General features: G+C 36.0%; 1 protein-coding gene across 3 annotated transcripts in view; it reads right to left on the bottom strand.

Moving 5' to 3' along the window:
- Positions 1-22758, bottom strand: part of SLC9A9 (solute carrier family 9 member A9) — a 538349-nt gene that overhangs the window by 391954 nt on the left and 123637 nt on the right. For all 3 annotated transcript variants that reach the window (XM_038571125.1, XM_038571123.1, XM_038571124.1), the window contains exon 5: positions 7172-7287. In XM_038571125.1, coding sequence (XP_038427053.1) covers positions 7172-7287 — 116 coding nt within the window. The remainder of the gene's footprint in view (positions 1-7171; positions 7288-22758) is intronic.

A 22758-nucleotide genomic window follows, 5' to 3' on the forward strand; every position in this document is an offset into this window, starting at 1 on the left:
CGGACAGAGCAATTTTTGAGCAAGCCCTATCTGAAGTTACCTAAATCAGGACAACCATTTTCTTGGAAAAAATAGGACAAGTCTATGAAGTAAGAATTATTTTCTAGTTTTAAATACTGGACTAATACTTCTGGAGTTCAAAATAGCACAGCTGTATTTGAGTCTCAATGCAGCTGCATCATATAAAATGAAGACACTTTAATCCAAATAGGAAACAGAGAAATTGATGAAGTGAGAAAATGCACAGCCCAAATGTGCTTGAATGAGTGGCTTCCTGCAGACCTTGAAAGAAATCTCAGCCCTGTAAATACCAGGATGGGTTTCTGGCATCTTCTGAATGATTAATACTTAATGTAATGTGCTGAGTTTTTCCTTTTCCTAAAGGAAGCTCCTATTTTGAACATCTTCCAAACTAAAAAACAGCAACAACAAGCCCCCCCCCCCCCAAAAAAAAAAACACAACAAAAAACTCCCACACTATTATAACTGCTTTTGCAGCTCTACAATCTATGGCTTGGTGCTCTAGAAAATTTTAAACCAATGACCAACTGGTAAACATGGGGAAAAAATATTGGCTGCATGGCCAGACACAAAGAAAGACATGTATTTGTGTTTTAGTTGAACGTATCCTTTTTGGAGGACAGAAACCAGCACTGCCACTCAGTTGGAAGTTCAGCCATGTGCATGAGTTCTACCCTCATCTTGAGTCACTGTCCCTCCTGGGGTCATGAGACTCCAAATCTCTAAGAATGATCTGGAATACTAAGTGCTTCACATTCTATTTGAGAAAAGATCCCCTTTCAAGCTTCACACTTTACTCCAGCAGTTTCTTTCACAAATGTATTAATTTATTAATTTAATATGTATTTATTAAGAATCTGTTGTTCTAGATACTAAAAATATAAGAGTGAAAAGTGGGGGAAAACAAAAAAAACTTCTTCATAGGGGACAAAAAATAAGGAAATAAATAGTAGATCAATAGTGATTAGTGCTGTACAAGAATGTAAGGCAAGGAAAAGGGAAGGGCTGCATCACGATTTTAGTGTGACTGTGTAGCAGAGGAGACAGGGTACAATTTTTGATAGGATGGTTAGGGAAGGTCTCTGAGGTAACATTTGGGCAAATACCTGAAGAAGGCAAGGAGGGAGAAACAACAAATGCAAATGTGCTGAGGCAGCAACATTATTGATGTGTTGGGTACACCAGGACTCCCAAATGTCTTTGTACACCTTAAGGACCTCTCAATCTCACCTAGCCCATATATAAAGGGACATTTCAGACTTATCAATAAAAATCCACTATCTTGGGTAGTCAAATTTACCAAACTGGGAGCCAAGTCAATGATGAAAGAGACAGGAGGATAGTATAAGGTCAGAGGGTTCCCTTACGGGCTTTAATCATTTGTAAATTGAAGAATATTAACCAAAGCAACATTTCTAGTTGTTGCCATATTGTTTGTCTTTTCTTTTTTCTTGAGCAGACTCATTGACTAAGCCGTCTAAGTACTTCTCTCCTCTCCTAATCCTGCCATTTACCATACATGATCTCTTTGGGGGCTCTGCCTTTAATCATCCACTTTCTGTTAAGTGCTGTTGCTGACCTTTACATCATCAGTAGGATCTTTGTCAGTGAGGACAAGAGGAAATTAAATCAATTAAATAATAGTCAAATCATCCTAACTGGAGGTAAACTGAAAATTGGCTGAGGAGAGTCAAACATGCAAGAAGAATTAGGTTTAAGTCTAAATATGTGTCTATAAACGAAAAATATGAATAGTTAATAACACCTAGCTAAGATTTAGCTAAGGCTAAATGAGAAAGAATTAATTTAAAGAAGGCCAAGAAAAGTCAGACCTGGGGAGCACAGGTTTTCTTTCATAAATTAGTGAGTCACAATAATTTAGACAATAAATGAATAATTGTGGGGTAAGATTAACTAGGTGTTTTAAGGCTGTTGAAGATCTTAAATTGCAGAGTAGGTTCAGCGTGTTTTAATATAACAATTAGCTCCCAGTAAAAGAAGAAAGCTTTTTCCTGTTCACATGTGGGTCTCTACTACATAAGATCTTCTCTAACATTTGCTGAATCAGTGTTGGAACCCAAGAATGCCTGAGTGGAGGGGCTTTGGGTTGATTTTTAACGTACTTTAAAACAAAAGCTTGTTTTAAAATGAAAACCAAGCTTATAGAAATAAGAAACAGGGAATGTTACAGCTGGAAAGGGCTCTAGTCAAAACTTTTCATTTTACAGATGAAAAGTCAGTTTCTTCATCTGTAAAATGAAAGGGTTGGGAGAAATGAGATCAAATATCTTCCACTTCCAAGAACGCATAAAATCTAGAAAGGCTAAATGGTGCCCAAAGTTGCACAGATTGTCTGTGCCAGACTTAGAAAGTAGATTTGGTTCCCAGGATTCTCTTCATGGCTATGAGTCAATTCTGTTTTTTTTTTTGTTGTTGTTGTTGTTTTGTTTGTTTTTTTAAGTTTAGTCAGCCCAATTGTTTGACACAATGCAGATAAATACCCATCTTACCAAGTTGGATTTATTTTTCTATTTCAATCAATTTTCCTGTGTCATGTAAACATAACCTCAGGGATATCACCAGCCACAGAAGAATTAAAGCTTTAACAAAATACAATTGTGCTTGGAGCTGACTGAATCACTCAGTAGGATTCAACAAACTTGGCCTTTGGCACTAGGATGGAGAAACTCTGGATACAATGCTTTTTAACATGCAGATTTGTGCAAAGGTGACATGAAATGGGACCTGACCATTAAAAGCAAAATGTCAATATATGGGCAGAAAAGACTAACCCTACATAACTAGAAATCACTAATAGGTTGAAAATATCTCATTTTGAGTTCATGCTTCCCACCGCTACCATGGAACTTCTACATTTCCCTGGAGCTGTGAGAGTGTAGCATGAGATCTTCCAGCAATGACCTGGGAGTTGAGTCATCTCTAACCCTGAAGATGGAGCAGTCTGTACCTCTACATGACTCTGGGGCCCTGGTCCTCTAATCTACACCGTGAGTTCTTAATCTGAGACCTACTTTTATTTCTTTTTTTCCTACTTTTATTTCATCTTCTTCCAGGAAATGAGTCAACATCATGCATTAAAAAATTATTTTTCCTTTTTCATAGCATAAACCAAAAAAACAGATAAAAAAACTTGGAAAAATATTTATAACTTCTATTATAGACAAAAGGTTAATATCTCTAATATGTTAAAGTCCTCTAAAACTTGAAAAATAAAAATTAACAACCCTACTAGAGCAAATCCATCTTATAAATGGTTCATTTTCAGAAAAAAATAAAAGCACATGTCTCTTAAACGTATGAACACATATTTAACCTTACTCATAATAAGAGAAGTATTAAGTCAAACCAGATGGAGACATAAATCCTCACCAACTATATAAGTAAAAATCCAAAACTGTGATAGAATTCTGCATTGGAAAAGCTGTAAAGAATAGGTATATGTTGCTGGTATAAATGCAAAATCACACAAACTTTATGGAGAAGAATTCGGCATCTAGGAAAATTACAAATGCATTTACCTCCTAATTTGTTTCTATAAATCTATCCCAGTTCTAAAACACTGTAAAAATGTGGAAAGGTATTTATTTTAGTGTTAATAGTTGCAACGCCATTCATAATTGCAAAGGACAAGAAGAAAAGTAAATGTCTGTCAACAGATAACTGGTTGAATAATCCATGGAGTACAAAGGAGTTCTAAAAAACAAGGAGAGAGAGAGCTTTACATATTGCTATGGACTATTCTCTAAAATATTGTTAAAGAAGAATCAAGTGAGGAAACGTGTACAGTAGCATTTAGGAGAGTATGTTTATGTTTGTGTATTGACTTAGATTAAAAGTAGAAGTTTTAAGTAGAAGTTTTTTAAGAAAAACCAACCAAAATGGTTGGAAAGTTAGGGTAGAGGGGACAGGGATAGAAGCTCAATGTCTCTTATTTGGTTCTTGATTTTCATTTTGGACTTCTGTAGCTATTTAATTCTAAAATAAAAGTTAAAAACAAAATGAAACAAATGAACATTATTGTATATTCACAATATACAATCCACAGAGGAATTATTTCAAGAGCTCTTAGAACAGTAATTTTTAACTGTTCATCCCAGTTAGATATATCCAAAGGTTAAAAAGAACCACAATGAAATCTTAAGCGTTTTCAATAATCATATTTTTAAATAATAATATGCATATTATAATTTTGAAAATATTTATTTTAAGGAAATAAGAAATTATATATGTGATAGGAAGAAGAAAAGTAGGCAGAAGAAAAAATAAAATAAAAATTTAAGGCATTTAAGTAAAATTTCTGTAATCTTAAATTTGAGCTGAAAATATTAATATACATTTTTGATATTATTTCTCCTTTAAAACAAATAAAAATATCTAGAAACAATGACCAATCCAGTACCAATGAAAACCCCTAATTCCCAAATTTTGGTCTCCAAATAAATTTCCTTCTTATAAAGAACTAAGGCTTCTGGGAGAAATGACTGGTTCTAAGTAAGGGTGCAGGAAACACACAAATTAAAGTTGGAACATCTAGTCTTACCCAACGACAAAAAAGCTATGAAAGACCCATGGGGTCATGACAAAAGGAAATAGAAGAAACCTGAAGAAGTTCTCAGTTATCATGTTGGAGTATTCTGAACATCAAAAAGAATAATGACAGCAGTAGATAGAAACATGTCAGCCATGTTAAAATCCATGTATTGAAATAATACTTTAAAAAAGAAAAATATCCTTGATCATATGTGGAGGATGCCAAGGAAACAACTCATTATTTTGAAAATTGGTAAATAAAGGGAAAGAATCAATCATTTATCCTGCTTTTTTGTTCAAATGACATTATGGGGTACTTAAATAGTTATTTATATGAGAGCACTGGCCAATAAATATAAACATCAGCTAGAATTAGCATACTACTAGCTTGTAACCCTTAATTAATACTGGGCTAACTAAGCAGTAGCCATTAATACATACTAAAATCATTAGCTAAAATGGAGAATTCTAAAAGGTAATGCTTCCCTTTTAAATTCTAGAATCCAATTCGGTAAATCTGGAGTTGAGCCTGGGACTCTGCATTTACAACAAGCAAACACATGGTGCCAATACCACTGGTCAGAGGCTATCCAAGACAGACAAAACAGCCCCTGACATTTGGGGGCTGACCTAGTATTATTATCTGAACCTTGGCGTTCTGCATACACAGATAATTTCACAGAACAGTATCAGACAAGGTCACTCTGTGACTATGATAGATCAAGACAAAAACGAGTATCTGGGTGGCTCAGTTGGTTAAGCATCTGACTTTTGATTTTGGCTCAGGTCATGATCTCAGGGTCGTGGGATCAAGCCCCACATTGGGCTCCACACTTAGTCGGGAGTCTGCTTGAGAGTTTCTCTCTCTCTCCTTCTGCCTTCTCCCCGAGCTCTTTCTCTTTCTCTGTCAAATAAATAAATCTCAAAAAAAAAAACCAAAAAAAAAACAAAAACAGAGAGACAAAGGGGTGCCTAGGTGGCTAAGTCAGTTAAGTGTCTGTCTCCCTTCAGCTCAGGTTATGATCCCAGGCTCCACAGGGAGCCTGCTTCTCCCTCTCCCTCTGCCTGCCTCTCCCCCCTGCTTGTGTTCTCTCTCTCTCTCTCTATCTCTCTGTCTCTGTCTCTGTTGCTCTCTCTCTGTCAAATAAATTAAAAAAATATATATTTTTTAAAAAGACAAAAACAAGACTACTGCATAATATGTTTCAACAGAAATAATGAACGTTGTCCAAACCACAAAATTGACCAAATATCCCCCTATTCTGGCTATTTTAAGAGTTCACTACTTCTTTACCAATTTTAACTTTAGGCTCAATCCAGTCTTCCCTCATTCTGCATAAGACTTAATAAAATGCCCAATCACTGCCACTTCCTGATAGCATCTTTTCCAGAGCAAAGCTCCAATTCCTTAAACCTTCCCTAAAATCATCAAACATAAGCTCAAGCCTATAATAAGTCCTTTCTAACACCCTCTGAAAGGTCCCAGTATTTCCTCTGGGGTTCATTATCTCTCATCATAACATGTAATAAACACATCTTGTTTAGCTACAGGTGTGTTCTGGTGGTTTTTGTTGGAGAAACTAAAATAGTGTGATGAGTCAGGTTGACAGCTAAGTCACTAATCACTATGTGATGTTTTGCTATAGAAACTCATGGCGCCATCTATAAAGTAATTTTTCCCAAAAAGAACATGAATCTCCTTAAATCTCTAGATTTAACCATCAGTTTTACAAGAAATATATGGTATAGAGGAACATCTTAAGGAGCCATATTCAGTTCAACCATGAAACAAACTGCCTATTTTTCCCCAAATAACTGAGAAAAATAGAAGACGGAGGAGGAACATATAAATTAAAAGAGACTCAATAATCATATTAATCAATTGTAAAATGTAACCTTATTTGCCCCCATTTGTACAAACTATTACACAAACTAATAATGATAATGATAAAAAAGACAATTGGGGATATTTGAACAGATAATAGCTCTTTGGTAATATTAAAGAATAATTATAAGTATTTTTAGGTTTCATAATGTCAGTGCTCATTTTTCAAAATATTTACAAATAAAATGATATACTGTTTGAGATTTACTTTAATCCAGTCATGATAAAAGGAGTGTAGGGGGGTATAGACAAAAAAATTGGCCATATTTGGTAATTGCTGAAGGGTATATGACAATTCTTTTTATTATTCCCCTTACTCTTCATGTGTTTGAAAATTTCCATAGTAAACAATCTTTTCGAAAGTATTGTTTTACCATTTAATTCAATAGATCACTTTTGAAAGAAGACGTTGGAGAAAAAACTAAGACATTCAGCTCAAAACAGCTATACATCCTAGAAAAATAAGCTATAATGAATTTTAAATTCTGAAATTCCCACTACTGAAATTGCTTTCAGATCCATTTTTTGAAAGCCATTAGAATATTCACCTATTTCTTTCCTTTCCTTTTTTAGTCACTAATCTATGTGTCAATTGCAAGTGAAGAGAAATAAGGAATTATTATGATGTGGACACAGATGATAGTCTTTAGAGAAACATTTAATTTAAATGTTTGATTCTTAAATAAAAAAAAAAAATACTATCTGAGCAATTACCTGGATCTGTAGCAGACATCAGTGAACCAAAAAACAAGCAGTCAGTGAAATGGAAGTCTCCATTTTTCAACTGGCCAGCATATACCATAGCTTTCACAAAGCCATACATAATTAACCTGTTAAAGAGAAAAATAAGATCCTCAAACATCAAGTTGAATCTTGTGCAAACCCATGCTATCATAGCTAACATCCTAATGTGCTTCCTGAATAAGCATCATGCATAAATTACCACCACTCTGCCGATTCATGGCCATGCTGGCTCTCAGTACATTATCTAAACTCTTGACGATGAAAGACACTTTTACCAAATATTCCAACTCAATCATCTAGCAAAAAGTAACAGAACATTTTATAGAATATTTCAATGATTATAAATAAATCTCAAGGATATAAAATAATCTGTCAAATATGTCATAGCAAATTATGTCCACAAATATAGCAGCCAGGTTAGCATCTGTTAATGGGTTGCTTTTCAGGTTTTATTGTTTTGTGTGGTTGCATGCCTGAAAAGTGTTCAAATTTCAAGTCTGTCATTCCGATGAGAAAGATATTGGTCACACACAGCACACCCAGCCAACCAGTTACTTTACAATATATACTAATGCTAGTGTCAAGACACTGCCACATTGGGTACAGAATCACTGGCAGGTTAGAGCCCTATAACTTCAATACACTGTTGAAAATGAATCCTGAAAGGTTTATGTTTTAATCTTGCAAGGATAGCTATTCTTTTCATGAGATTATAAGCTTACCAAGCTCACATCATGGAACACCATTTGTCTGTCTTGGTCATTATTTGCCACCCTATAGCTTTTAAATTGTATTTATTTAACGGACTGATTTTTGTCAAAATCCTAGTAGAGGATATACAGAGATTTCTGAACAGGACCAAAGTAAAATCACTGTAAGTGACTCTAAGAGTCCTTAGAAATTGTAGATCCTCAGATCAATAGATGGGGGTTTAAATATTTACATGCTTTGAAAGTTAACTTCTTAAAAAATGTTCTAAGGTTGTGAGCATGGCTAAAAAGGGTAGAAAAGAGATATTAGAAATTATAATGTTAATAAGAATGCAGATGTTTCAGATTCTGTTAAAAACTTTTTCTCCATGAGAAAATATTTTGGAGACATCTGCATTTAATCTAGGTTCTACAACTCACCAGCTATATGGTTTTAGGATGTTAATAACATTTTCTGAGCCTCAATATCCTTACTAATGAAATAGTGATAATAATAATAACCCATAGAATTATTTTAAGGATTTCCTGAGATAATATACATTTGGTTTCTGGCACAGAGTACAGTCTCAATGAGGTTATTATTATTGCTAATAATATTTATCAAAATAGGTAATATTTACTTACTTTTTATATTTCTTCACAAACTTTAATGGATTTAATCCACACATTAATCCTATGAGGAAGGTACTATTTGCACTTTACAGATTGGAAAACTGAACACAATGCCATCAGGTAACTTGTTCAAGATTACACAGTTATTAAGTTGCAAAATCCAGATTTGAACTGTGGAGAACTGGCTCCTGAGCCCAGTTAAATACCTATGTGGTATTTAACTACCACATAATATTGCCTAGATGAACAGTTATATATTTTACATTATATATTATCCCATATAATATAATCACCACTATCCTGTTAGGTGGTTGTCCTGGGTTGTACAAAGGCACAACAATGGAGTATCCTTAAGAACTTGGAAATAATACAAGCCTCTGAGTTATAATTATTAAGACATAGTGGGTTTGAGTAGGTGGGCAACATTACTGTGAAGAGTGTGGACTATACTGGGGAGGCTAAATCTTAATTAGGCTGAAGGTGTTAACACATCTGAGAAAGCCTACGTCACGGGACACAGCGACGGTTATTGGGAACACGCAAGTACCAGAGGCCTCAATCAGGTCATGCAGCCTCTTGATAGGTGTAGGGCAGCTTCATTCAGTTTATATGTTCATTTAATAGACATTTATTATTTAACCCCTACAATGTGTCAGGCTCCATGCTAGGTGCTTAAGATACATCAGTGAATAAAACAAAGATCCCCGCTCTTAGGAAGCATACATTTTAGCAAATAGCAATAAAAATTATCTTCTGGTGTTAACTCAACTTCACCACAGTCCTTTCCCATTCGAGCTACATTCAAATATTGAGCATTTACAGGCTCTGGAATCAATATAAACTTTATGACCTGTGACTATATTTCTGAATTTTATACCCATTAGTTAATCTTACAGGTTGGGAACCTAGGCTCAGAATTAAAATGACTTTTCCCATATTGCACAGAAGCCATTACATTGGGTAAAATAAAAAATACATGCATATATACTACCCAGGCTTGGCAATATTATATAGAAACTAAAAGCCTCATATACTATTGATGTAAATGAAATTAAAGTCTTAATGAAAGTATTAATTTTTAAATATTCTATAGCTTATTAAATGGTTGCCTACAAATTTATGCCAAAAGTTAATCAAACATATACGAAAACATGTATATTCAGGTTACATCAGATTTCTGTTGTTTGTAAGAGTGAAAAAAGTCAAAGAAATCTAAATATCCAGTGAATAAATTACAAAACACATATAAATGGGCTCATATGCAATTGATACTGCTATATACAAGACTTTATGTTAGACACAGAAAAAGTAAATTGGTAAAGCAAATTATTAAGTGGTAAATAATTTCTAATTTTATAAAAATTGAACATACTTAGGCATACATACAAACAGGAAAAGATGAAAAGTATATAGTCTAGAAAGTTAATAATGGTTAAAGGAATTAAATGTGACAACTTTTCTTTTTTGCTTTTCTTTATTCTTCTAGTTCTTTTTAAAAAATTGATAATACTAAAACCAAATAACATACATTAGTGAATGCTATTATGTAACACAATAGACTTTTACTGTGTCACTTAATCCTCAAAATTCTGAGTTAGGGGCTATAATCATTCCTTTTTCAAATGAGAAAATTATGACTCAGGTTAAATAACTTGCCTAAGGTCACAAAAGTTAGCTGGATTTGAACCCAGGGAGCTGGATGCTAAGCCTACATCATTAACCACCAACTCTATAAAGCTTTTTAATTGCTTTGAAATCAGGAGAAACACACATGAATGTACACACACACACACACACACACCTACACACATGATTTGTTTATTTTCTTCAAATCAACTCCTGGACATAAAGTACCTATCATTCCATAGCTTACTTGAGATAATACTAAAAAAAGGAGAAAAAAAAGTCCAGTCCAGTACAAGCTCAATACTAATAACAATGGTCATCATCATTGGCAATTATAATACTCCAATGATTAGTGTGCATATACCATGTACCACACCCTCCTTTATAAATGGTAACTATTGTCATTGTTGCTACATTATTATTAATAAAAACTAGTTATAACTATATTAATTGGGAAGCTAATAAAATGAAACCATTAGCAACTACCATATTCTCATAGGGTACATTCTATTAGCACTTCACAGAAAGTGTTTCAGAAGGCTCTGGGAGGGATATGGCTTGATGGAGATAGAGAATCTGGTGAAGTCCAATGCGTGCAATGCTGTGAAGATGATAGACCTGAATAAAAAGTCCCCCAGGGGTCAGTCTGTGTTTAGTGACAGGCTGGGTTATAGGGATGGGCAGAAGCAGAACTACCTCATAAAAACCATATTTGTTGATAACATTGATTTTAACAAATATCCACTTAGTTCTACTCTTTGAAAAGCAAAGTGCTTGTGCTATGGAGGACCTAAAAGTAGAAATCCATTACCTGCTCTCAAAAAGTAGAGTATTACAGGATGGCAATCATGTCATTGATGCTAATAGAAAGCTTTGGGTAAAAGAGAATTTGGGGAAATGCCCAATACAATACTCTACACACTCACTTTATTGAGTGTTTATGACATGAGAACTCATTTTTAAATTTCATGAGGATATTTTACACTATTAAATTTCCACACCTAAAGACTTGTGAAAAAAGTTCCATATAGTTAATAGTCTTCTTCTGTAGTGTGCCTCCCTCTTTTTTTCCCTTCCTTCCCCTGTGTTCATCTGTTTTGTTTCTTAAATTCCACATATGAGTGAAATCATATGGTATTTGTCTTTCTCTGACTTACTTCACTTAGCATAATACACTCTAGCTCCATCCACAACATTCATTGCAAATGGCAAGATATCGCTCATTTTACTGGCTGAGTAATATTCCACTGTGTGTGTGGGGGGGTGAATGGAAGGAGGTGGGTGAGAGATGGGTTAAATGTGTGATGGGTATTAAAGAGGGCATTTGTGATAAGCATTGGGTGTTATACTTAAGTTATGAATCACTAAATTCTACTCCCAAAACCTATATTACATTATATGTTAACTAACTAGAATTTAAATAAAAACTTGAAACATAGAAAAGAGAAGATAGAGGCAAACCTAGAAGACAACTCTCAGCTATAGAGAACAAACTGACGATTACCAGAGGAAAGGTGGGTGGGGTCATGGGTTACATAGATGATGGGTATAAAAGAGGGCACTTGTGATGAACAAAGGATGTTGTATTAAAGTGTTGAATCACTATATTGTACACCTGAAGCTAATATTACACTGGATATTAACTAATTACAATTTCAATAAAAACTCACAAAAAAAGAAAAAAAATTCCAGAAGGTTTATTTGCTTGGATGATTTTTAAGTATGCCATCTTAATCTCTATCAGTATTTTAAAGAAAAAATATCTTCTTATAAAAAAATAGTTTTAATCAAGTAATGAATAGATTTACTAAAAAGGCAAGTTTCTTTTTAATTGCTAGGGATAAGTTAAGGGAGTTGTCAGTTTGTAGATACAGCTGTGTGGACCAGTTCCCTTAACTGTTGGAAAAACCACATCCCTGCCTGTGAAATAGGCCACTATGTGAAGTTCACTCTGAAGTGGGAAAATCCCAAACCAACAGGCTCTGGAAGCAATATGAAGGTTATAATCTACATCTAGAGTTCTAATTTCTGTACCCAAACATTTTCCTTTAGATAAATATCTTTCCCTATTTATTTGTTCAGACTTTATTAATAGTATATATCTCACATTTCTTTTTTTTTTTCTGAAGCATGCATTCAAGAGCAGTACCCCACTGGAGAATTCATAAATTCTTTTTTATTTTGAGCTTTATTGAAACACAGTTGACATATAACTGTGTGTAAGGTATACAATGTCATGATATACAATGAATATATTGCAAAACGATTACCCAAAAAGTTAGATAACATACCTATCACCTCCCAGTTATAATATTTTGTGTGTGGAGAGAACTTTTAAGATCTACTCTTTTAGCAACTTTCAAATATTCAATAGAGTATTATCAACTATAGTCATCATGCTGTGCATTACATCCCCCAAACTTACTCATCTCCTAACTGGAAGTTTGTACCTTTTGATCATCTTCATTCACATCTCTCATCCTCCCTCTCTCCCCCTGGCAAACACCAATCTATTCTCTATTTCTATCAGAAAATTAATAATTTCTTAATGCTGGGCTGGATGGGGTTGGGAAGGTCTTCTAGCCAAATTCATTTATTCATTCACTCATGCATTCACTAATTTGCCCATTGACTCATTCATAAAACAAAAAACTACTCAAAGATATAATTCCTCCCAAGGGAGTTTACATTTTATTGGGGGAACCAGGTATTTAATAGCTAATTTATAATTTATTATTTTATTAATATCGTGTCTAAATCCTATGGAGAGAAGTAAAGACTGCACATGTGCACACTTCTCCAGTTGGGGAATACTAAAGGGGGATTTTTATTTTATGGAAGAGATCACAAGTTCAACTTTAGAAATGTTGAGATAAAAAAAATAAGAAATGTTGAGATTGAGCAGCTGGTGAGACTGGTATACAGATTTGGATCTCAGTAAAGGATTGGCTCAGGACACAGATTTAAGTGCAGACATAGTGTGTTGTATGTTATTTCAGCCTTAGGTACCCATGAAAGTCAGAAGAGAACATAAAGTGGAAGAGGGCTCATGATGGAGGCCTAGATCCAGCATTTGAAGATGAAGCAAAGATGATGAAGCAGTGGAGGATACCAAGGATCAGTCAGAGACGTGAATGGAAATCTAGTAGAGTAGAGTGTCACAGAAGTTAAGAGAAGAAAGTGTTTCAAGAAGAAGGGCATTGATAGAGTTGAATGTTGCCAACAGGCCATTTTATTTAATGTCATTAGGAGTGTGGGAGCTAAAGTGAGATTAGGGAGTGTTGAAAAGCCTATGAAAAATGAGGAAATTAAGACAGGCAACATACCCAACTCCTCTGAGAAGTCTGGCTATGAGGGAAGCCAACCCTGTCTCCAGAGAGAGAAGGGAGATTGAAGTGAGACTTGAGTTGATCATAAAGGTGTGAGGAAGAAGTTGTAAAGAAGCTCACATCTCATGAGAACTCATAAACAGAGGACACAAAACAGTAATTCTGCTTTGTTAAGATTACTGGCATTAGGTGGTAAATCTGACTTTGGGTGGAATGATATGAGCTTTAGATAGTCTATACAACAGTGGGCTCCTACAGGTGTCAAAGAAACGATTCTCTTCTTTTGCCATTGTTTTGTCACTTTACTTAGTCTTATGAGAAATACAAAGATAAGCCAGACATGATTTCTACCCTCAGAGAGAAGTGACAGGTCACCTACATAAGCAGAACACATGATAGAAAGTGCTATAACAGCCCTGGAAGAAGTGCAGATCAAGTGCACTAACATCACAGAAGAGAAGAAACTGTTTTATCTGGAAACTCAGGACAGGGCTTGAGAGGAAGGTGGCATATCCGCTGAACCTGAAATATACATTCAAGTAAGGAAACTGCCAGCAGTGTTGCATCAATATGTGGGATGTCCCAACTACTGATTTTTTTTTCCCTAAAATGCAAAACCTTTCCCACTGAAGGTGGCTTGTTCTTCAATCAGTACAAAATCCAATGGACAAACAAATGAAACCCTTCCTTTGGCAATCCAGGGACCCATCTCCCATCTGCCACTCATTGTAGAGATGAGGGAAAAAGGCCTTCCTAACTAAGCTGTGACTCCATTCCTGCTTTTCACTTCAGCACCCAGTCCAGGCTGCTCTGCCTCTGGGAGCCCATGAATCCTGAGACTCTGTTGTAACTGAAGCAGGTACTCAGATCTCACAATACAATATGGCCTCCTTGGCCCATTCTACTTTTCCCACCAATCTTAAGACTTTGTTTCTTCTGTTTTATTGAAGGTTGGGGTGGGTTGGGATGGGAGGGATGCCAGTGGGGGTGGGGGTGGATTAAAGAGTCATTTGGGTGGCTTGAGGGCATGTCAAAAGTATCTGCCCTTCATCTTCTCTTCTTTGAAAGGGTTGGAGGGAGACAGACTTTAGAGGAAGGGGAAAGTTGCCCTCAGTTTTAATGTCCCAAATTGAAAGAGGAAGCTGAATAGGTAATGGGTAGGAGGAAGGAGAGCAATAAGGGGAGGGTTAATTGTCAAGGGCCTAAGTGTGTGTATGTTGAGGTTAGGAAGGAAATTCTATGCTAGGATATTTGACTGCTCAAAAATTTTATTTGCAAAAGCCATCACCAGAATGACCACACTCCCATATTTGTTTGTTTGTTTGTTTTCTATCTCTGGCCTCTCTTCTTTTCTTAGCTGCCAACCACTCCATGGAAACTTGATTTTTCTCAAGCCATCTATCTGCCATTGATTTGTAGGCTCTCTGGCCCTGAGATTTTTTTTTTTTAATAATAAGTTTATTTTTTATTGGTGTTCAATTTGCCAACATACAGAATAACATCCAGTGCTCATCCCGTCAAGTGGCCCTGAGATTTTAAGAAGACTGTCATAGGAATAAAAGTGAAGGAAGGAAAGAGAGAACAAACAACTGAACATTTGTTGAGTACCTTCTCTATGCCAGACCCCATGTTAATGCATTTTATATGTTTTTTCAATTTACATACACATACACACACACATACCAGTTGGGCAGCCATGATGATTCTTATTTTATAAACAAGGAAACCCAACAAGTAATAGAAGTGAAATTTAAATACATGTTTTCTACTTTTTACTATTTTTACTTTTTACTACTTTCTACTTTTTACTATTGAATGCCAAGTAGAAAATTTAAGATATCTCTGTCTTGGCTTTACAAATTTAAGAAGCCAATTACTATATTCTTTGTCCCTGATAGAATGTCTTTGACATGATATTATACTGGGAGTAACTCCTCAAGGGTTAGGAGTGGCCTAGGAGACCTTCTGTTTAGGCATTTGATTAGAGTGTAAAAGGGTCTGGAAAGCACCATGCCTTCCATGATTTGTCCTTTAAGCCAGTTCTATATCTGGCTTCCTGTGAGCCAGAAATGGCCACATTTTTCAATAAGAGAAAGGCTGCTGAGAGGAGGTTGTGATGAAATACACTGTTTTTAACCATGGCGGGGGCCTAAGGCTCTGGTCTAAACCATGGGTCCCTTGGAACAAAATTAAGCAAGTACATTTTTCAAATACTCTACTGCCCATCTGCCTCTTAACTTGCCACCTTACTGGTCCTTTCCTGGAGGCCTCACTCACCTGTGCACTTTTATGACAATTCCTGCTTCTACAGCAACTTATGCAATTGCCTCGGACAATCAATCCTGCCTTCTGTAAAGTACTTCAAGTTTCTTGGAGGAAATGGGATATAAATCCCAAGCATGAATATGGAATGGGCATAAATTGCAATGCTGACATGCACTAAGAGGTAGAGATCTACCGAAAGATGAACTAAACACAGCTAAGAGCTTAACCAAGCATCCATGTTGTGTGTCGACTCACATCCGCTATCTGAGCATGCTGGCTCATTCAGGCATGAAAGGGGATCACTTCTGAGAAGACTGAAAGGAACAATGGAAGTCAGTGCAGAATTGAGCCACACTTACTCAATGACCACCTGCACCAGCATGCTGGGATGCCTAAATTCTCTGAGTAACTTAAATTCCTCATTTCTCTCCTACTCCCTCATTTCTACTCTACTCTCTACTTCTTTCTCCTCCTTTCAGAAAACGATGCTTAGTGCTCACTGGATACAATCACTACTTTCTTGCCTCCATCCCTCTATCAATTTGTATCCCCATTGTTCATCCTCTGATGTGGTTTACAAAGCTCTCTCCTCTATTTCATCAAATCCTTAGATTCTAGCCATACATTCTTTGTGGGCCCATCTTACCCAACTAATTTGAAGAGAGCATATCTGGGCTGTTCTGTCTTCTGCTCCCATCTCCGTTCTATGCACACATTACCCAGTCTTGCTAGATCCTAAGAGTTACAAAGGTGAATCAGGTGTGGCTTCTGCCCTCCAGAAGCTCATAGCTTAGGAGAAAGGATAAGTCATGTGTATAAATGACTGGACTACTGTGTGAAAAACTGTAGTTTCAGGGGATCCCAGGGTGGCTCAGAGTATTTAGCACCTGCCTTCAGCCCAGGGCATGATACTGGAGTCCTGAGATCAAGTCCCACATCAGGCTCCCTGCATGGAGCCTGCTTCTCCCTCTGCCTGTGTCTCTGCCTCTTTCTCTCTGTGTGTCTCATGAATAAATATTTTTAAAAAACTGTAGTTTCAGTAAAAAAGCTAAAGGCAAAGTGATGTGGGTTTCAAAGGAGGTATGGAAAACATGGCCTGGGGGAAGAAGATATTGGAAATGAATTTTTCTTGAAAGGTAGATGGGGTCAGACCTGAGTTGTGGTAGGAGGAGGAGTAACAGGGGTAATCAGCACAGAAGAAGGTAACACAGGCTAATAAAACAAGTGGTGGTAACACAGGAGTTATGGAAAGTGAGGCTGGGTAACTCAGGGTGATGAATTCTTCCATTATGCATTGTTATGTAGTCTAATTCAATGGTTCTCAAATTTTGCTGCATATTAGAATCACACAGGGAGCTTTGAAAATCATGGTGCCCAGGCTACATCCCAGACCAAGTATATCAGTCTCTGTAGATGGAACCCATGCATCAGTATTTTTTAAAAGTTCTTCCATTGTTCTGAAATGTGGCCAGGACCTAGAACAAGTGTTCTAAATCACTACATCTTCTCTCTGATGCTCAAACCAATCACCTGGGGATGAGAAGATCTGGGGTAAGACCTGAGATTCTGCATATTTAACCTTGCAGGTGTACCAGTGCTGCTGGTCCCAGGCCACACGTTGAGTAAGAGACTCTAAATGAGGAAGGACCCCGTTAACTAAGCAAAATGGCTCAGCCATAGGTGAGCATTCTGGTTCTGATGGTAAACTCCGTAATGTGGCAGCACTTTGAATTCATAAATGGAGCTTGCCTGAGATGCAGTTAGGTTACAGATTCACATATAGAAAGCACCTAACACCTATAGCTTAGTGGCTTGGTCTCCCAGACATAGCGCGTGAGGATTCAAGGTGCTATTACTTCTCAGCTCCAATTTGGAACTCCCTGTAGAAGAAAATAAAAATGGGTGGGGGCCAGAGAGTGAAAGGATGTCTCACCCACTACAATACAAAGTTTAACAGACCTTTGTTATGCCTGTGATCTACAGCTCCATTGAGACTTTCTTCCTAGGTACAGAGAACCTCTTTTCCCTGCCAGAGGGAAAGAACCGGATGATTATTTTGGTCTCACCTGAGGCCGGTAACTGCAATGTCCTACCAAGTTTTCAAAACCGGTGAGAGAATCTTCAAACTTTTCTTTTTAAATATTTTTAAAAATTCTAGCAGAAACTGCATGTTTGTTAAAAGCAGTTTTGCACCAGTTAAATAAAACAACAGGTTTCAGGCAGCCTGGGTGGCTCAGCAGTTTAGCACCATCTTCAGCCCAGGGTGTGATCCTGGAGTCCCCGCATCAAGTCCCATGTCAGGCTCCTGCATGGAGCATTCTTCTCCCTCTGCCTGTGTCTCTGCCTCTCTCTCTCTCTCTCTCTCTTTCTCGAATAAATAAATAAAATCTTTATAAAAAAACAAACAAACAGGTTTCTTTGCTTTGGGATGAGCTATATCAACTCAGAAGCTTTGATTGGCGGTACAATTGTGTATATGTACATGTGTATGTATACACATATATACAATAATTTTTATTAAAAACAAGAAGCTTGCACAAAATATCTCAAAGTATGAAATTCATCTATACTAAAGTAGCAAGAAGGGCGCTTTGCTGCCCTTTACATGCAGGTCCTTGGCCACTACTTTTCACTGTAAAGACACATGCATGACTGTTATCCCATTTGCTCTCACTCTTCCTTGAAGTTGGATAAAATCAAGGTCCATTATTCTTTCACAGATGAAGATCTACCTCAAGGAGCTTAGAGGCCTGCCTACCACCTTATAGACTCTGCTCTGCCATTTTTCCTCAAGTATGAAACTGAAACACTGGTTGGAATCAGTTGTTTACATCAGGGGGAAAAAAAAACGTAAAAAATATTTAGCCCAGAATATCTATTTAAAAATATAGAAACCATGTCCATCTAGGTTAATGACTTAGTCAAAATAGTGAACCTGGCTGGTAGAAAGCCAGGATTGGAATGCCAGTTTTCTTCTAAAGAGATTTTGCAGAATTGGCAGTTTTCACAGATTCTCTGCTGCCTGGAATTTTAGCAAAGGAATAAAATCTGTGATTTGAATATAACTTGATAATTTATTCCCAGAAAATTTCCCATCCCTTTTCAGATACCCTAAAGCACATTTATATTTTATAGTTCTATCATTTGGAATCCCAAAGCCAACTGCTGGTTGTAATAAAATGTAAATAACAAGAAAATGCAACTCTCTGGATTTTCCCTAATCAGATAAATTTTCCAGCAAGCAGAAAGCTCATAAATAATGTAGATATTTAAAACATATTTAGCTCAAATTAAGATGTTATACTATTTACTGTTTGATTGATAGTTTTAGGATTTATTATCATTATTGGTGACAAGATATAATGAACAACTTATCTTATGAGTAATGAAAATTAAAGTATTAATTCCTTGCTCCAATTCTTCTTTGTCAACCATGTCAATACATTTTCAAAAACTTTTTGATCAAGAATGGAAAGTTTCAAATGGCCTGTTTTGCTTATGATGCATGTAATACAACTTATTACTTGAAATTCCCTTGTAGTTGTACAGTGAACTTTTTTGGTAACACTTCAAATCACTTTTCAGAGCAGATAGACTATTCTTAAGGGCTTCTCTTCTAATAACAGAGTTTACCCACTAGTCAAATAAAGAAGAAATCAGCAAAATGCCATAAAGAACAACAACAAAATAATGAAATATTTACTACCATAAAGTAATTATTCCCTTGTATATATCCTGATCTTGAGATCACTTACTCCTACAACACCACCCCAGCAACATAAGCATCTACTAAAGAAGGTTATTTGGTTTATTAAATCTTATTACTCCCAAGTATCTTTGGCATATTAACTGACTGGACTCTAGGACTAGATGTACATGGGGCCAGTCTTACCAATCTATGGAAACATTTCTGAAAATCATTAGTCATCTGGTCTATACAATGTCTGTTCTATACCTGACAATTAATATAAATTACTCTTCATCTATGCCCTTACTTTCTATCTACTAACCTGTATCCTCTTGATATATGGATTGGCTTTACACTACTGGGCATTGAACTGAAATGTAGACAGTTCTTCATGTCCCCATGTGATTTGCATTGAATAGACTTTGAATTTAACAATAAGACAGAAATTGGTAAAGTGAACTATCAGTAGATGAAGGCCAGGTAAATTGGCCAATAGTTAATGATTTCATTTCTTAACAACTCTATTCCTATGGAGAACAAAGCACATGCCTATTATCAAGTGTGGTTTTATCTTTAAGGACACAACACATAAGGAATAAGTGTCTTCTTTATAAAAATAAAGTTCAGAGGAAGAAGAAGGAATCAGGGTTATTTAGTCAGCCACATAATAAACTGTTCATTGAATGTCTACTATATACCCAGCACCTGGTAGGGTTCTGGGCATAAAATGGAAAAAAAAAAAAAAAGGTATTGGGCAGCCTTTTTAGGCATGTAGAGAAAAAACAGCCTGTTAAAACCTAGCATGGCAAGTGCCTCTGTCAATTTCTAGCTCTTTAACTCTAGGTAAGTTAGCCATCTCATCATTTCCTCAGTTTCCTTGCCCATAAAGTGAGTATGATAATAGTTATCCTTTTGCGATTACTGTTGAACAATCCAAGGGGTTCCTTAGTTCTTCCAGCTATTACTTTTGGTGGGAAACACAAAAGGCCATTTAGCATTAATATCTCTCTCAGAGAACCAGCGAATTGAGAAAGGCTCAGATTCAGAGCTTTCAAGAGAAGATTTTAATAAGTTGTTTTCAGTATTGAAACACATATTTTCATTTAATTTCACTATGGAAAGTTGATGCAACGTCATTAGAAAGAGATTACCCTTTAAGTGATTCTTCATACATGATCTAGTGTCCTTGGCATGGCACACATCAAAGCGACCACCTTCATGGCAACTATGGTTAATGACACTGTACTGGATATTTGAAAATTGCCAAGAGAGTAGATATTAAAATTCTCATAACAAGAAAAAAATTGATAACCACGTAAGGTGATGAATGTTAAGTGGACTTACTGTGGTAATAATTTTACAATATAGGCAAATATCAAAGCATTATGTTGTAATGAAACTAATATAATATTGTATGTTAATTATACCTCAATTAAATAAAGACAGAAGGTGGCAGCAAAAATAACCCAAATCAAAGACATCACTTTTTTCGATACCACCACATCCCAATCTCAGATTTCCCTGAAGAAAGTAATCAAAGATGGTGATAACACATTTGTCAGGAAGTCACAAATAGCTTAATTGGCTTAGTCACCCATATACTAAAAATATTCAAACAGATATTACAAAATTCCTAAGACCCAATGAAGTGACAAGATAAAATAATAAAAGACAGATCTATGGAATAGTAAGTAGTGGAGGTAAAAGAGACCTGTATCAATGGAAGTATATATAATTATATATATATATATATATATAATTATATATATTATATACTTGTATAATTATATATATTATATACTTATATATATATAGTGTATGTATATATATTTTTTCTCATTAAACTTTTGATTTAATGGGTCTTAAAATTCTGTGACAGATTTTTGGTCAAGTTGTTTCCATTAAAAAGTACTGATTTTAAAAACTAATAACTTAAAACTGCTACACACGCACAAAAAAACCCACAAATGGTCCACAAAACATTCTCCTTTCCTTCTGAAGGTTTTACGATGCATTGTTATCATTAACCAGTCTTTTACTATTAAACTTAAATGGTCAATTGACACAAACAGTTCTGAGACCTTTCTTCTATCACTGATTAAGACTGGGGTGGCAGGTATTGGGGATAATATTCATTTAGCCTTCTGAGCTTTCTGGGCAGACTTGGTGACTTTGCCAGCTCCAGCTGCCTTCTTGTCCACTGCTTGTATATATATTGTATTGTATATATATGTATACAATATATTTATTTATTTTAAAAAGGGAGCGAGAGAATCAGGGAGAGTGAATATGCCTATGAGCAGGAGGAGGGGCAGAGAGAGAGGGAAAGAGAGAGAATCTGCAAGCAGACTGCCTGCTGAGTACAGAGCCCAACCTGGGGCTAGACCACAAACCTGAGACTATGACTTGAGCTGAAATCAACAGTCCAAGAATTGGATACCTAACTGACTGAGCCATCCAAGTACCCCCAATGGAAGTATACTTGTGCAGACTTTGAGACATAATAATTCCATTATATTCAACATTGGACAGATCTCAGCTAAAATAGTTTCTTGTTCAAAACAACCATTTGGAAATGCCCCCTATGAAACTAAGGGGTTATAAACATGTTAGATGGGCAAGAGATGTAGGTCTGGGTTTGGCATCTGAGAGAAGGCCAACAAGCAACATGACACCCAGAGTTTGGAACTGGATGGTGGTCATAGGAAGGGAGAAAGAGGATTTAGTCTGTGTTCCTCCAGAAAGCCAGGGGCAAAAAGAGGGGGGAGGTGAGGACATTAGAGTCAGATCAGACTACTGAAAAACTGTCCAAAGAATGAGCTGGAAATGCACTTTGGAGGTTGTTAGTTTCCCTCCATGGAGGAATTTAAGCATCCCTTAAGTGTTCTACAAAAAGGATACTGGTTTATTCTATTAAAAAGATACTTGAGGGAATGAATTGGGGAGGATGGAACTAGATTTTAAGGTGATTCCACACTCTGAAACTTATGATTTTACAAAAATCTGAAATAAAATAAAAGCAAAGACCAATAGAAATGATGAGAAACTTTGTAATTGACAATATTTTTAGAGTTTAGCCAGTTATCAAAGTAAAAATAAAGACAAGTTTGACAGGACCTAAAATCTGATGCCAGGAACTGATTTTGTTAGCTAGAACTGTTTTCTTAACTTGACAATAGCTTCTTCACAAATGTTTGGTTTGGGATTAGAGTTAGAACAGATGAAGTTATCCCTATCTGTGTCAAACACCTCAACCTTCTCAGGAGATAGAAGGAAACATTCACAAAACTCATTTAATTCCTCAAGACTGGAGAACAACTCATTTTG

The sequence above is a fragment of the Canis lupus genome, chromosome 23, assembly GCF_011100685.1.
Source record: "Canis lupus familiaris isolate Mischka breed German Shepherd chromosome 23, alternate assembly UU_Cfam_GSD_1.0, whole genome shotgun sequence".
Lineage (NCBI taxonomy): Eukaryota > Metazoa > Chordata > Mammalia > Carnivora > Canidae > Canis > Canis lupus.